Source organism: Ctenopharyngodon idella, chromosome 23, assembly GCF_019924925.1.
Source record: "Ctenopharyngodon idella isolate HZGC_01 chromosome 23, HZGC01, whole genome shotgun sequence".
Lineage (NCBI taxonomy): Eukaryota > Metazoa > Chordata > Actinopteri > Cypriniformes > Xenocyprididae > Ctenopharyngodon > Ctenopharyngodon idella.
Genome location: NC_067242.1, coordinates 9,042,593 through 9,060,466, shown reverse-complemented (window position 1 = coordinate 9,060,466; position 17,874 = coordinate 9,042,593). Strand labels below are relative to the sequence as shown.

At 32.8% G+C, this 17,874-nt stretch overlaps 1 protein-coding gene across 1 annotated transcript in view; it reads left to right on the top strand.

Moving 5' to 3' along the window:
- st18 (ST18 C2H2C-type zinc finger transcription factor) overlaps positions 1-17,683 on the top strand; it is a 76,022-nt gene extending 58,339 nt beyond the window's left edge. Inside the window, exons 11-23 of the mRNA XM_051882017.1 lie at positions 1,020-1,219; positions 2,299-2,495; positions 5,462-5,707; positions 7,720-7,832; positions 7,949-8,011; positions 8,107-8,175; positions 8,581-8,643; positions 9,048-9,128; positions 11,644-11,862; positions 12,933-13,021; positions 13,248-13,351; positions 13,446-13,589; positions 15,651-17,683. Coding sequence (XP_051737977.1) covers positions 1,020-1,219; positions 2,299-2,495; positions 5,462-5,707; positions 7,720-7,832; positions 7,949-8,011; positions 8,107-8,175; positions 8,581-8,643; positions 9,048-9,128; positions 11,644-11,862; positions 12,933-13,021; positions 13,248-13,351; positions 13,446-13,589; positions 15,651-15,791 — 1,729 coding nt within the window. The 3' untranslated portion in view covers positions 15,792-17,683. The remainder of the gene's footprint in view (positions 1-1,019; positions 1,220-2,298; positions 2,496-5,461; positions 5,708-7,719; positions 7,833-7,948; positions 8,012-8,106; positions 8,176-8,580; positions 8,644-9,047; positions 9,129-11,643; positions 11,863-12,932; positions 13,022-13,247; positions 13,352-13,445; positions 13,590-15,650) is intronic.
- Positions 17,684-17,874: the final 191 nt, after the last annotated feature.

Genomic DNA, 17,874 nt, shown 5'->3' with positions numbered 1-17,874 from the left:
TCATAGTCGCAATGTTGGCCATCACAGTTGGGTACAGGCATCAGAACCGCATCTCCTTGCATAAGATCTTCATTTGTGATGGAGGGATTCACATTTTATAAGCTCTTCACAAGTTCAGAATACCATCATATGTAGGCTACACACATACAACGAGCGCATTTATCCCAGCACACAGCATTGTTTTGGATGTTCGGTCATTTTGTCGCAAAATATACATCATGAAAGCCGACCAATCAGAACGTGTCCCATTTTTCAGTGTAAAAATGTGAATGCTAAGCGGACCAAGACTAAATTTTGTTTTTGGTCTGGACCAAACGATCCAAGCGAACTGAACAACAAGTGTGAACACAACCTCAATCTGCTTTCAAATGAACTCTGGTGCAGTTCAACTGAAATATGAATCCAACACGGACCTAAGACATGTAAAAGAACCAAAAACAGGATGTGATGTCACAAGATGCGCCCCTAAAAAGGACAGAATGCCCAAGCAAACCTGTTTTTTCCTCATCATAGGCATCAGAACTGCATCTCCTCGCAGCAAACCTGTTTTGACTCCTTTACACATTTTATAAGCTCTTCACGAGTTGTCAGCTCCATCATATGTACGCACATACAGCGAGCGCATTTAGTCCAGCACACAGCATTGTTTTGGATGTCGGACAAGTTCTGTGGCAAAATATATGTATAACAGTGTGAACTGTCAGGACTAAATGTTTCATCATTTTCTTTTTTTGGTCCAGACCAAAAGAACCAAGAGAACTGAACTACAAGTGTGAACACACCCTTAGTTGACATGTAGTTGCAAAGTTACTTATAGTTAGTAGAATGTCTAAATTGGACCATAGAAATAAAGTGTTATCTTAAATTCTTTTGGAGCTTTAAATTAAATAAATAAATAAATCTGATTTGGTTGGGAATGATTCATTAAAGATGAAATGTCATTTTTTATGCCAAAGAATAAGCAGCAATAAAAACATGTTTTAGTACAATTCTGAATTCTTGATTCTTCCTTTATTTAGACCTTTAGGACACATGAAGAAATTTGACTTCACATACAGATTTGCACATCCTATGGCAGCGTTGCAGGCCAGCATGGCCAAAGACATGGACAAGTACACTAAAGGCCATTTTGACTACGCCAGTTTTGACGCCCAGGTCTTTGGCAAGCAAGCTCAGATGGCATCCGACCAGAGTCACGAATCTTCACACTTTCCTGACTGTGAGTGTCTATTTTGTTTCAAATCAAAGGTTACCCAGCATGCACTGACATTACTGTTTAAAAAAAGAACTTGTTTTCAGTGTCATCATGTGTGACTTAGAGCAGTATATGTGCAGTCACTTGTTTGCTCCATACAATCTGCTCTATACAGTCTTCATGAAGCACCCTGATTTAGGCCAATAATCAACCACCTAGAAACACCCTAGCAACCACATAGCAACACTAAAACCCACTCAGAACACTGTAGAAACTGCATAGCAACACCCTGGCAGTGAGCTTTGCACATAAAATCTTTTATATAAAAATATATAAAATATATAATAATATTATTTATTAATTTTATATATATATATATATATATATATATATACACACAAGATGAAATGTAATTATTTTTGCTGAAATACAGCTTAAAACTAAGCCATTTGAAGGTTAATTGAATATTATTTATTAATATAATATTAACTTAATAATAAATTATTAATATATCAAATTAACCTACAAATGGCTAACTTATAGTTGTCTCTGCATTATTTATATTAATTTTATATTAATTATTTATCTACATATGAATTAATACATATAATTATATATATATATTAGGTGCTGCCTAATCGATTAATCTTGATTAATCTCATCTAACATTAAAGTTTGTAAATATATAATACGTGTGTATTATATACATATATATTTACAAACTTATGTTAGATGAAGCATTATTATATATATATATATATATATATATATTATTATTATTAATAAAAATATATATATTATTAAATAATAAATATAAATTAATATTTTTATTAATAATATTTATAATAAGGTATAAATTAAAACTGATCTTATTTTGCGGAGATAGAGATGGAAGAACTACAAGTCCACCTCTATGTAGACACCCAGGTTAAAAGAAATTATACATATGTTAAAGCATAATTATTTATTTTTTTATAAAACATTAATATATGTATATTTTTAACCTGCTTGTTTACATAGATGTGGATCTGTATTTGCATAATATGATCATTTACAATTTCCCCTCTCTTTCCCTGAGTACTAACTCTAGCTACCATTTTCAGCCGCTCAGTTCCCCTGTTTTCTGGGTCCTGTTGGTCGTATGATCATGCCCGGAGACAACAGCCCCAGTCGCCATAAAGCCCAAAGCAACACCCTCCAGTCCAACATCGCATCCGCAGCCATTCTCAACCTCTCCACCCGTTGCCGAGACAACAGCGAGGCCCTGCCCCCCAGCCGGCCCCTGGCATCATCCACAAAGGTAATCAAATTAGACCACTCAGAAAAAGGTATTTAATGTGGTCATTCTGAAACAACTGTGATTTGTGTATGAAAAAGAGGAGTAACATCAAAAGACACTTTTTGGCACAGAGAACTGTGTTGCCTCTGGTGGCACAACAACAAGAGAGTGGGAGCTTTTTTCTTTTACCCACACTGCCCCTAGAGCTTTAATGTACACAAAGGAGAATTTGTGTAATCACATCAAAAAGAGTTGGGAGGAATACAATCACAGCTTCCTTCTCTATGACAATTATAAGGCTTTTTGTAAAACATGTGGCCGTGCATTTGATTTCTACTTGCTCTAATGGTAATGTTGGGGCTTTCTCTTGTTTGCAGGAGAGAGCGTGTTTTTTTTTTTCACTGCAGATGGTCAAAGACATTTTGCTAAGTAATATATTATCCTAGATAAGCTCGCACAGATCCTTTGGCGTTGATCTCTAACAGACGATCTATGAGAAGTTGGATTAAATCAATTGGTTGGGGGATTAATAGACATCACTCTTTTATTTAAATTAAATAAGAAAAGTCTACACAGGCCACCAGATTATGTATGTTACAGTGTGAAAATGGATATCTGAATCACTTTTACACTTATGTTCTTTTATTGAGCCTCTCTTTAATAGAAAGAACAAACTATTAATATGCATATATAAAATAAAAAATGGAAAGTGCTGTCAAAAATGGATTAAAAAGCATGTTGGAGTCATGGCGTACATATGGGCAAAGCATGTTTGAATCCAGCTTGCGACATTTCCTGTATTCTTTCTTCTTTTCTCTCAGATAAAAGTGGAAAAATGCCCCCAAAAATGAGCTGTTATGATTAAATATAAATTCTTCTGACTATACTTTTGTAAAAGTATAAAAATCTTTTCTATTAAAAAAATACAATATATATATATATATATATATATATATATATATATATATATTCATATAATATTTTTATTATATACATTTATATATATAAAATATTATTATAAACTAATAAATTATAAATTCTTCTGACTTTATACATTTGTAAAAGTATAACAATCTTTTCTATTAAAAATACAATATACAGTATATTTATTAATAATAAATAATATATATATATAAATAAAATATTCTATTAATATATATTTATATGAAATACATTTTTATATATAAATATATATATATACATATATAATAAAATATTATAATTAATTATGTTTTTTATTTTTATTAAAACATTTATATAATATATGTATATAATTAATAAATAATATAGGTGTGTGTGTGTGTGTGTGTGTGTGTGTGTGAGAAATAATAAGAGTTTATAAAAAATAATTTATATAATAAAAAAGTATTAAAATAAATTATATAATTTGTATAATATTTATATATTATTAATATATTATGTATATTATATATATAAATATATATTAGTGCTGTCAAATCGATTAATCGTGATTAGTCACATCTAACAAAAGTATGTTTATATAATATCTGTGTACATATATTTATGTATGTGTATATGTATGTATATAAACATATATACACACACAAAGACACACACACACACACACACACACACATATATATATACACACAAATATATAAACACAATCTTTTATGTTACATGTGATTAATCACGATTAATCGATTTGACAGCCCTAATATATTTTTAAAAGAGATTTATATATTAAAAAAAGCACTCATTGTTATGTCATTGAAATGTAATTTAACTTTCTATTCTATTGTGCTAACATAATAAAAACAATACAGGATCCTAATGTTGAATATTTTAGTAATATTTAGAAAAAATGAACAATATGATCCATCCAGTTTGGTAGCTTCGATCAAAGCAGGTCTTCCTCTTAGACAGCGAGAGATAAAACTGAGAGAAACTCAAAGAAGTATGGCGTGAAACGCTTCACACACCTACACACCACACAGGCCGTTCGTAGTCCCAGCACGCAGTGGGCAGAGAGCAGGTATACTGTACAAACTGAGCAAATGAATAAAACAGTGTTAGCCGATCTGTCATCTGCTGATGTCTGCGTCGAAATGTCTTTATGCATGTTAAGTATCTCGATTTCCCTGTTTGTGCCAAGTCGCTTGTTTTTTTCTAAGAATAAGGCTTAACGTCTTGCAGCATTTCAGGGAAGTGTGGGAGAAAGATGTCACCTCACTTGTTTCTGAGGCTGGAGAGAATGTCATCAGATGAGAAAAACTCACATCGTGCGCAGGGATGAACTCGATAGGTGCACTGTCGGTCGGTTCTAGCTGGTTAGAGAGAGTGCCATATTTGGTTTGTAATCTGAATTATCATGATTAGTTCCTGATAAGCTTTCCTTTGTTTGCTACCGTGTGGAATAATTGGTGTGACACGTATTAGTTAATGAGTTGCATAAAAACTCTTCGCTATAACACAAATTTACACACCAGCACATCTGTTGGTAATATAACTTAAGATATTAAGCAACACAGAGATTTAAAATTCTCTTTTAATGTTTGTGACCTAAAACTACTGTGGTTGACACCTTGAAAACAAAAAAATAGAAGAAAAACCAAGGCTGCATTTATTTGATCACAAATACAGTAAAAACAGTAATAATGTGAAATTTTATTATCGTTTAAAATAACTGTTTTCTGTTTGAATATATATTAAAATATAATTTATTCCTGTATCATTATTCCAGTCTTCAGTGTCACATGACCCTTCAGAAATCATTCTAATATGCTGATTTGCTGCTCAAGAAACATTTCTTATTATTTCTTATTATTTCTTATTATTCTGTTACACAAACAAGAATGGATCAGTTACACACATAATTGTAATATTAAGAGTTAGGAGTTTGTTCAAGTCTCTAACTAGCAATAGTGTGGATTTTCTAGTTCTACGCTTGGAGTAGTTCAAAACACTATTTTCTGGTAGAAAAGTGGTCTAGTTATCAAAGGCTTTTTATTTTTATTTTCATTCAGGACTCACTCATTGAGGTAGATGAGAACGGAACGCTGGATTTGAGTATGAAGAAAAAGAGAGAAAAGGCGAGAGACTCTCCTGTGATGCCAGTGTTAGGAGACGCTCTTTTCACCCCACCTGAACCTTCTCTAGCCAAAGCGACGGGTCTCCAGATCTCCCCGGCCATCTACCGTGTCCTCTATGAACGGGATGCCTGGGACACGCCGCTGAACTACAGCAAAACACCTGTCCAACAAGACAAAGAGGTGAGAGAGAGGCAGCTACTGAAGTATGAAGTATAACTTTTACAGGTAGTGTTTTTAAAATATTTCATACATGCAAGTTCATACATGAGGACAAATGCTAAAGGGGACCTATTATGCCCCTTTTCACAAGAGGTAATATAAGTCTCTGGTGTCCCCAGCTCGGCAAAATACCCCACAGATCATTTATTATAGCTTGTCAAATTTGACCCTATTTGGGTGTGAGCAAAAACATGCCGTTTTTATGTGTCCCTTTAAATGCAAATGAGCTGCTGCTCCCGACCCCCTTTCCAGAAGAGGGCGGAGCTTTAACAGCTCGCGCTTTGGTTGCTCAACAACAACAAAGCTGGAGAATCTCACGCAGCCAAAATGAGGATTGTCAGTAACGGTGTTCAGCCTTACATTGTTCAAACCGGAGTCAACACTGATGGAGAGACTCAGGAAGAAGTTACAACTTTTAGAATGAAACTGGACGTTTCTGTATGGTTAGTGGATAAATTTATGTAGTTGCTGTGGAGTTGATTCAACTCATCGACTAGCATGCGCCGTCATGTTAATCTTTTGTGCAAATCCAGCGTTGAATTGACCCTCGTTTGTGAAGCAGTCCGGTGTAAAATGACGGCATGGCAACAACACTCTACTACAGCAACTCTTCCTCTTCTCTAAAGCAGCCCAACATGGCCTCACCCCCTTTGTTGCGTGTTCCTGGGGGCGGGGTTTAAATTTTAGGGTTAGTGATGTCACTTACCTGGGAAGAAGCTCGTTGTAGTCCCTACCAGATGTTTGTTGTAGTCCTTAAAATGCGATTACTGTAAAAGAAAACATCTCCCTTTGCATTGGACTTTGAGCGTTGTAACTTTGTAGATGTTGTTTATGCTCAAATAGCAACATTACACACTAACTAAAGTTAAAAAAGTGAAATCATAATCAAGGACCCCTTTAAAGTCCGAGTAATATATTGTGTAAAATCTCAAGGTTTAAATGCATCACATATTAAACGTTTGGTGTTGGTAAGTCTCTTCTGCTCACCAAGGCTGCATTTGTTTGATCAAAAATACAGTAAAATATTGTGAAATATTATTAACATTTTAAATAACTGTTTTCTGTTTGAATATGCCTTAAAATGTAATTTATTCCTGTGATGTCAAAGCTGAATTTTCAGCATCATTACTCCAGTCTTCAGTGTCACATGATCCTTCAGAAACCATTGTAATATGCTGATTTTGTGCTCAACAAACATTTCTGATTATTATCAACATGATGAAAACAGTTGTGGTGCTACATTTTATAATAGAGACAGCATTTATTTGAAATAGAAATATTTTTATAAAATTATAAATGTCTTTACTGTCACTTTTGATCAATTTAATGCACCCTTTTTGAGTAAAAGTATTAACTTATAATTCCTAATGACCCCAAAATTGTATTAAACTCTAATAGGATTGTGTGGAAAATTAATAAAGTCTAATTATAATAATGTCCTGAGGAAACCACATCCAGTGTCTAAATGCTCTTTGTGTACGCTACATTAGGAACATATTCAACATAAAACCCTGAACTTTCTATGTATTCATCTAAATTATCTCCTTCAGTCAGTCACAACCTTAAGGCACGCTGTCTGTTGTGATGTGCCGCTCTGACATGAAAGCAAAATTGAAAATAAATTGCAGAAGAATGTTCCTGAAAAGCTGGCAATTTTTCATCCTCTTTAGAGTCAAAGAACAAACCCAGACAGTTGTATGTTTGTCTGATTCTCCCTCTGACATCTGGTTCTCAAAGATACTTACCTTGTAAAAAAAAAAAAGTAAGTAAATCCAAAGGTTTTACACCCAGCTCTCCCATCATAAATACTATGAGGGATTACATCGGAGTTTAAATGGATATATGTTTGACTAAGCAGCATCAAACCTCTCACAGACTATTAGGGGCTGTGTGCTTACAGAATGCCATTTTTAAGTGACCATCATGACTTCAAAATTGCACAGTGTTTTGACATTTTGTTCTTTGTCTTGTAGATGGATCAATTGGAGAAGGCGTCTCTCGAGGATAAAGCTTACAATGGTGATGCTAACATGGCAAGTGCAAAAAACAAGATGCTCATAAGAGACACCAAAAAAGAGCTGATGAGGTAATACAATTATTTCAACCGCTGTTTTTATATCTTCACACATTAGCATGCCAAAGATCTTATGTCTAGTTGATCATAAGCTGTAAACATTCATTCGGTTCTTACTCTCTTTGCAGTTGTCCGACACCAGGTTGTGATGGTAGTGGTCATGTGACAGGAAATTATGCGTCACACAGAAGGTGAGGAGCCCCGTCTACCGACACCCTCTTTATTTTTCAAGCTGCAACATCATCTTGAAAAATATACATTATGTCTCCTGTTTTTATTTTTTTAGTGTATCTGGTTGCCCATTGGCTGATAAGACCCTGAAATCACTTATGGCTGCTAATTCTCAAGAGCTAAAGTAAGAATTAAAGTTACAGAGAATTTAAAGCAATAATGTAAATGTAATGTAATGATGTAAATAAATGGAAAAATATATATATTGTATTAATCATTACAACCACTAACTATTATTTTAATTTTAATAATATTTTAATTCTTAATTTTATTTGTTTTAATATTAATTTTTTATTTTATTTTAATTTTAAATTAAATGTAATAATTATTTTAATAATTGTTAATTAATTAATAATAATTTTAATAATTTAATTGTATTATAATTATTAATATTTATTGTTATTATTATATTTATTTATTAAGGATATTTGTTTATATTATATAAACAAATATTCTTCATCAATAAATAAATATAATATTAAAATTGAAATTATATATATAGTTAATCAAATTTCTATTTCTTTTAAAGGTGCCCAACTCCTGGTTGTGATGGCTCAGGTCATGTGACAGGAAACTATGCATCTCATAGGAGGTGAGCATCTCATTAGTTAGGAAATCTCATAGACAAAATAATCATAGACTTCAATGAAAGATGAAATTGTAGTGACATTTTTTATGTTTTTGCACGACATAAGTGCTCATGCTTTTTATTATATAATGTCTCATTTTTAAACCAGTGTTTTCTAATTCAAGATGTTATACAGAGGCGCTCAGTGGGTTAAATCATTTGCATTTAAAACCGGGTAATCGCCAAAGAGTAAATACTTTGTGGCATTTCACGGCTGTTGAGGTAATGACCCCTGTTCAATGGCAACACGACAGGTGTCAAAGCTTGAAACATCACGCAGTAAACGCAGCGGCAGTATCTTTCCCACACACGCGTCTGCACGCTTGAACTTCTGAAAGGTTCGTCACATATGTCATGTTCCTTCCCAGTCTGTCAGGATGCCCTCGTGCCAGGAAAGGAAGCTTGAAGCTCACGCCAAGCAAAGAGGACAAAGAAGAGCCAGAGATGAAGTAAGACACCACCAAAACAATGACAACCAAATGTTTGGTGTTTTTATTCTGATTTAAGAGAAAGGATTTACTTTACACTAAATGTGTTTACTAAAGCTTCAACATTTTACATAAAGTTTTTTGTTTATTTGATGAAAGATTTAAAAGATTAAACCGAAATGTAGTATGCACTTTCCATGAATAGAGTACACTATGGTGTTGCATTGTTTTTTTTGTTTTTTTAAGTATTAGAGGCACAAGTCACATTTTTTTTCTCCAAAGTTTTAAAACTATTATTGAATTATTTAAAATTAAATGAACCTAGCATGAAATATAGCAAGGTTTAAATGTATAAAATAGTGATTTGTTAGTATATTGGAAAAATGTTAAATTATTAACTAATGAGAAATCTTTTAAATAAGTGCCAAAAACATAACATTTTGCTGTATCCCACATTTTTTTTATCATATAAAATGATTTGGAAAAAAATTATATTTCTAGAAAACAGTTCTACAAACATGAACAATATATATATATATATATATATATATATATATATATATATATATATAAATGGAGTTCTACAAGCAATGTGTGTGTGTGTATATATATATATATATATATATATATATATTTATATTTAAATGTAGTTCATGTTTGTAGAACTGCATTTATATATGTAAAAAATTATTTTCATGATTTATCACAACATTGTTTCTTTTCTCAAATCAACTTAGATAATTAATGTGGTTAATATATATATATACATATATATATATATATATATATATATATATATATATAAATATATATATATATATATATAATATATATAATAACAATATTTTGAGTTTCTGTTGGTTAAATCAGTCGCCTTCATTGTATTAACTCAAATTTTGAATTTCAATCAACTCAAAATTTTAAGGCTACCAGGTAACTTACTTTTTTAAGTTAAACCAACAATTTGTTTTACAGTATACATATATATATATATATATATATATATATATATATACACACACACACACACACACACACATATATATAACATTTATTTAAAGATAGTTCATGTTTGTAGAACCGCCTTTCCTAGAAATACCGTTCAAAAATATCAGCTCGAAACTCTCTCCTCGTTTTCCCGTAAGATCTCATTTAATTACAATTAATGCAGCAGTTTGCTCTTTAAAAACATAATACTATGGAGGAAAAAAAATTAATTGAATTGATTCCAGCCTTAAATCCGAAGTCTAACCCAGAGTGACAGGGCTTTCCTACTTTTGCATCTGGGCTAGTATTTCATTTTTAATTACTAATGCAAAGACGAGAGCTTAGGAATTAGACGGTAGCAGGTCCGCGCACATTAAAGGAGGAACAGAGAGGCAGAGAAATGGACGGCTGGAGAAACGGAAAGCAGACCCTGGCTACATCTGTAATGTCGCTAGATTATTGTAAATTGTCGGCCATATGGCCCATCTCTGTTGTTCCGCGGTCAGGGACGCCATTCCCGGAGCTGGACCCGACGGCCAGTGTTGGAGTCGTAATGTTGTCTTGTTTTAGTCAGTGTATTAGAGCCAAAACTGCCATAACAACCTTTCCCATATAGGCCTGCAGACAAGCTATTTGTACTATCCCAGATAACCTCTCACCTCTTCCAATATGGGCTATCAGGGAAAGGGTCAGCCACCTCCAAATCATGTGCTTTTTCCCCCCTGTGGAGGACGCACAACAATTATGTGCAATTTATGTCATTCCATTACTGACCTAGGGGGAAAGTGAGCAGCAAAATAAATTGGCCAACTCCTCACCACTCTAGTCTTCAACTTGGTAGGGCTTATGTTTTCCATCGGAGGCACGTTAACCTCCATGCCCGTAATTATTTACTGGAGTGCGTTTCCGACGAAGCGCAGACTTTTTTGCGTGCGCCGATAGAATTATTACAGCCCTTTTTTCTGTTTTGAATACATTTTTAATCAGCATTTCACAGGATTAATCTTCTTAATGGTATTTGAAAAGTCTTTCAACTCTGCAAATTGGGGGTGGGGGGGTGTTCACAGACAAAATGACAAATGCGCGACGCTGGCGTGGGGAAGTTTTAGCCATCAAATTATCAACTGAATGTATATGGGCTCATTTGTGTTTGCAAAGACTCTCGGTTATAAGCTCTGAAACTAGTTCAGTTCAATCTCAAATAAGAGATTATCTTCCACAATCACAGTGTTACTCTGTTGAGTTTAGGACAACAAAAGAGGGCTGCGCAGGGGGTTTAATTTAAGCATGTCGAGGGGTCAGGTCACATCTGTGTGTGTTTTGGCATGGTGACCCAGAAATCTATACCAAACAACCTTTGTGATGCAGATTATGACCTTGTTCCCTCTGAACAAGTTATTAAAAATACAGAAATCTACATATGAATGCTGCATAAATTCAGTCTAAAATGTTTTTAGTAGTGTAACTCACACCACTTTAGCCAAATCAGTGTGTATTGTCTTGTTGTTAATGGCATGGTAAATAATGTATTTCCTTTCTCTTGCACCAGGTGCCCGGTGGCAGGTTGTGACGGGCAGGGCCACGTGTCGGGTAAATACACGTCTCATCGCAGCGCCGGAAGTTGCCCCATCGCCACCAAGCGGCAGAAGGAGAGCTCCATGAACGGATCTGCCTTCTGGAATGGATGTAAACAGGAACTTCCGCACTGCCCTCTGCCCGGCTGCAACGGCTTGGGTCACGCCAACAACGTGTTCGTTACGCACAGGAGGTGAGGAAAATATATGACAACCTGAAACTTCAATTCTGATATTAAACTTTAAAACCTATCTACTGTATAATGAGACCTTTCTGAGTTATCTGAGGAAATACATATTTACTATGCCATTAACAACAGGACAATTTACACTGATTTCACTGAAGACTAAAGTGTTATACTACTAAGTTTTACTACTAATAAACATTTTAGACTGATTATATTATGAACTAATATTATATTATGAACTAATATTATATTATATTATATTATATTATATTATATTATATTATATTATATTATATTATTCAACAAAAATTTGTTTTGGTCCCTAGAGACAATTTTTCATAATAAATCAAAAATACATTTTTGTATTGTATTAAAATATTATATATTATATTAAATTGATATATATGTTATATCACATATCATCTAATGTAATATATATATATATATATATATATATAATATATAAAAAAATTGAAAAATTAAAAATAAATTTCTCTTTATATATTCTATAATATATATATAAAAAATAAAACAATTACAAATAAATTTTTCTTTTTTTCCACATAAATATACAAAACAAATATTCAAATACACAAATATGCAGGTTGACTTTATTTCAGCGGGTAAAAATATGTGTCAAAATATGAAAATATGAAAAACATGTAGTTTGGTTGGTAATATATATATTGTATATATATGTGTATATATATATATATATATATATATATTTATACACACACACATATATACACACTACAGACACATATATGTATGTACAGTGTATATATATATATATATGTATACACACACACTGTACATACATTATTACTACATTACTAGAGTACATTATCTCTGAGTTACTCTGTGGTTTATTAATTTTTGATCACCCTTACAGTATCCAATAATGTTATTATTCGTAATTTTAAACATTCTGTGAATGTCATAGATTATGTTCATACTTATTTTGTACTTATTATCTGATGATTCCTAAAACTAGACTATAATATATGTAGTTATAATAAGGAAAAACGACTACAAATTGCTAGTACTGATCTGTAGATTTTGTCCCTTTACAGTTTGTCAGGATGTCCACTAAACGCCCAGAGTATCAAGAAGAAGCTCTCCGATGAGGAGATGATGACCATCAAACTCAAAACCAGCAGTGGTGAGCAATTCAAGTGCTTAAAAGGATGACTTTAAAATAAAGCTAAAATGTTTGAGCTGCTAATATTATCATCATAGTGTGAGGCTGTGTTTATCTCCTGAGAAGAAAAATAGAGAGCTTCAAATGTTACAATAGCTCTCCCACATAATTAAGTTCAGATTTTGTAAGAAGTCTCTATCTATGGAAGTGTTCATTAACATTGCCTGGTTTGTCTCTTGTCAATCAGGTATTGAAAACAATGAAGACATGCAGCACTTGGATCACGAAATAAAGGAGCTAAATGAATCCAATCTGAAGATAGAAGCAGACATGATGCAGCTCCAGACTCAGGTAAATAACATTTATTTCACCTTCTCACAAGCTAAGCATAGTTGGTAATGTAGTTTGAGAGCTAAAGACCTTGTTTCCCCCTGTTTAAAAACAGATTTCATCCATGGAGTGCAACCTAAAGACTATCGAGGAGGAGAATAAGATAATTGAGCAGCACAACGACAGTCTGTTGAAGGAGTTAGCGCGTCTCAGTCAAGCACTTATCAACAGTCTCACAGATATCCAGTTGCCGCAAATGGTGAGACAGACCTCGCGGTGAAACATTTACACCAACATGCTCTTTTCCTACACATATTTTAATCATTTTGACAAATATTACCACACAGTTTTCTGATTGCTGCACGGGTCCCTTACAGAAATTGATCATGGTAACTGAAAACACTGTAAAGTATCAGATTGCATTGTGACAGTATTTGGCCGTAAAAGAGTGGGTTCGGGTGCCAGGGATAAAAATTAAATTCATAAGTATAGGGAAGATGCTTAATCAGTTCTTTTATGGATATCAAATAGAACAAGGAACAAGATATGGTTTAAAACTTTTTTTATTCAAGCTCAGTTCAGATCATGATGTCACATCTCAGTTCAGTACATTATATCATGTCTCAAAAAGAGTGGGATGAGATTTAATTCCAGGCCCAGGAAGCACCTTTTAATATCTTACTACAATGATAAATGAGTGACACTAAAATGAATCAGCAAATAATTCAATTCAAACAATCAGATGAAATATTGCTGCAGTAATTCTTATGCAGGAACAGCAACAAATATTAAGGGTCTTATCAGCTATAAATGTCCTTAAGGAACTAGCTGTACTTTTTCACTTTTTACAGTGTACACTCTAAAAAAATAACCCATGTTGGGTTAAATATGGACAAACCCAGTGATTGGGTTGTTTTGACCCAGCCTGCTGGGTAGTTTTATTTAACTCAACTAGTGTTTCAAATTTACTATATTGCTTGCTTAAAATGAACACAAAATAGGTTGGAAATGAACAATTATTAATAAGTTTAATAAATAATAATTAAATAATAAATTTAAATTGCTTATTAATAAATGTACACCTTTTGATTGTCGCTGTTGCCTCTACACTACAAGTTGGGTTGAAAATAGACAAACCCAGCGATTGGGTTGTTTTAACCCAGCGGTTGGGTTAAAAGTTTGCCCAACCTGCTGGGTAGTTTTATTTAACCCAACTATTGATTAAAAATTACTATATGGCTGGATTAAAATTAACTCAAAATAGGTTGGAAATTAAAAATCAGACGCATAATTACTAGAGACAACAATAATAATCAAAAGCTGAACATTTATTAATCAGCATTTTAATACAAGTTTATTGTTTAATTATTATTCATTAAACTTATTATTAAATGTTCATTTATTAAACATATTAATAAATGTTAATTTCCAACCTATTTTGGGTTCATTTTAAGCCAACCATATAGTAATTTTTAAACAATAGTTGAGTTAAATAAAAATACCCAGCAGGTTGGGCAAACATTTAACCCAACACCTGAGTTAAAACAACCCAATCACTGGGTTTGTCCATTTTCAACCCAACTTGGGTTGTTTTTAACCCAGCATTTTTTAGTGTCGTTTCTGCCAAAGCACAACATTAAAACTGTGGTAGCTTGATATTAGACACCGCTGTTATTAAAATAAGACGAGTCTTAAAACTATTTCTTGTTGTTTGAGGGAGGTTAATTTAATTTAATATGATTTATTGATTTTTTTTAGAAATTAATTCAATATGATTTGAGCTAAACTACACTTTAAAATATGCTGGGTTGGGATGTTTTAACCCAGTGATTGGGTTAAATGTTTGCCCAACCTGCTGGGTAGTTTTATTTAACTATTGTTTAAAAATGACTGTATTGCTTGCTTAAAATGAACTAAAAATATGTTGGAAATTATCATTTATTAATATGTTTAATAAATGAACATTTATTAATAAGTTTAATGAATAATAATTAAACAATAAACATTTATTAAATTGCTTATTAATAAATGTTCACATTTTGATTATTATTGTTTCCTCTAGTAATTATGTGTCTGATTTTTAATTTCCAACCCTCATTTTAAGCCAGTTATATAGTCATTTTTAAACAATAGTTGAGTTAAATAAAACTACTCGGCACGTTGGACAAACATTTAACCCAACCGCTGGGTTTGTGGGTGTATAGTTAAATATAGTGTGTAGTTAAAATGGTGCATGTGTGTAAGGGATGAATGCATTTAAAGACATTATGAAACATGCATTTAGGAATCTTTCTGAAATCTGTTCTTTAATCTGTTCCAGGGTCCGATAAATGAACAGAACTTCGAAGCGTACGTGAACACGCTGACGGATATGTACAACAACTCAGAGCACGAGTACTCGCCAGAATGCAAAGCCTTATTGGACAGCATCAGACAGGCCATAAAGGGCATCCACGTCTAAGTCCAAACTCTCTTTCATAACAGTTTGATCGTCTGCAGAGGGCTGGCTTTGTGATCTGTGCAAGATATGTCTCGTGAAAAAAAGAATAACTCCATTCCATGACAAATTCATTGCACTGAAAAATACCAGCCACATTTTTACAGCTCAATGTTCCTCGTAGTGAGATTTGACCTCCTTTTGCACTTATTTATTTCCTATGGTTTGCTTGACTTTATTCCGTATTGTTCTTTTGTGTGTTGTTATATTATTGCTACATATTATCTTTATTCATCGGTACTATTTATCTCACAGTAATCTTATTTATTGATTTATTTATTTATTTATTGCTATCATAATTGTTGTTTTTTTGTTTCTGCAACTCCAAAATGCAAAGCCAATCTTACATATTGTGAATTTTATTTATTTACATTTACCTGCGTTTGTTGTACAATAACTGGGAGTTTTAATCGCCGGCATGCGTGATGACTTCTTTTTTTTTTTTTATTTATTTATTTTTTTTTTTAATTAACAGAAATGTAAGAATAGTCCACTTGCGCCACCTGTTGGTGAGCAGCTGTTATTGGTCTATCGGCGCCCCCGAGTTATTTTTTTAATGTAGTTAATGTGATTAATCCACAAATGACATCATTTGTTTTCACGCATAAATCTGTATTCTAATAAGTGAGCAAAAAGAAGAATATTTTATCCGATTCACTCTCCGAACGACTGTACAGCGACACTTGACCAGAGCAAAAATCAAATCATCCACGTTGAAGGACATCATAATCGATTTCCGTTTCTGTTCATATGAACTGCCTTTGGTGTGCACATCCGTGTGTGCATATATGTGCCTAAATGTAAATGAGTACATGGAATATGATATGTTTTGTGGTAGAGCAGTATTACGTGAATGGTGATTCATTTTATTCTGCAGTATATTTATTTTCTGAATGAAAAGCCTCTAAACTCTGTTTACCTACTGTTTATACGCCATTTTAAGTATGTAACGATTTTCTTGTAAAAAAGTGTTTTATGACCAGGCACAATACGGTTTTTATTCTTTTCTGTAAGACTGAACTCCTCAACCTTTGGCTTCTTCTGTGAGACAAACAGTGGGCTCTCAAATGATATTTTCTCATGTCTTTAACCCACTAAAATATAAAAATGGACAAATTCTCAGCCAAGCAACTGCAATAGAGAGTAATCTTTCCATTATGACTGAATCTGTACCACTTGATTTAGCGTTTAAATGCAGGGCCGAGGTCATCCCAGCAGATCTGAGTGCTGTGTTACTATCACAGACGGCCTCGTTTTAAAGCTTTCTCCAACACTAAACGTACCCTTTTGCACTTTTATTCTGTTATTTAGTGTTCATTTTGAGCGGGTCACAATTGCGTGATCAGTGCAGGTTAATTAAGGAGTTGAACCTAGTTTTACTTTCTCCATTGATGATGTCAAAACTGTGTTTAAGCAAATTTACAGGTCATTCAGAGGAAATAAAAACACTATATTATCTGACCAAATGAGCATAATGAATTGTACTCAATCATTTTTTTTTTATCCTAAATTACTGTATAATTTAGAATTAATTCTGTTTAAATTATTTGTAATTCCTAATTTATAAACCACAGATTGTTTGCTCAGGAAGTTTTGTGAGGAATATTTATTTTTTCTTTTTTTGTATTTGATGTTTTGTAATGTGATATGAATTTTTTTGTGTAAAAGAAAAAAATAGTAAAATACACGGTACTGTAAATTATTTAGTTTGTTTTTGTTTTAAAAAAAAATGTTTTTTTTTAGTTCAAGTAGTTTGTATATCAGGATTTCCTTACACTTTTAAAATTTCATAAGCAGTACTGCGCTGTGTTGTACAGTTTGTGTATGGTAGAAATAAACTATTGAAATTATCTGCATCGCGCTCGTTGTACAGTGGCTCATATAAAAATATGATTACTATAAAAGCTCATATAAAAAATATTTACTTGATATAGATCTGTATGCAGAGTGTATTTTACTCACCATCAATAATTTAGGTCAAATTTACATGTACAATTGGTGATTTCACAAGGTTTATGTCTCAATTTTTATTTTTTATCATTCAATT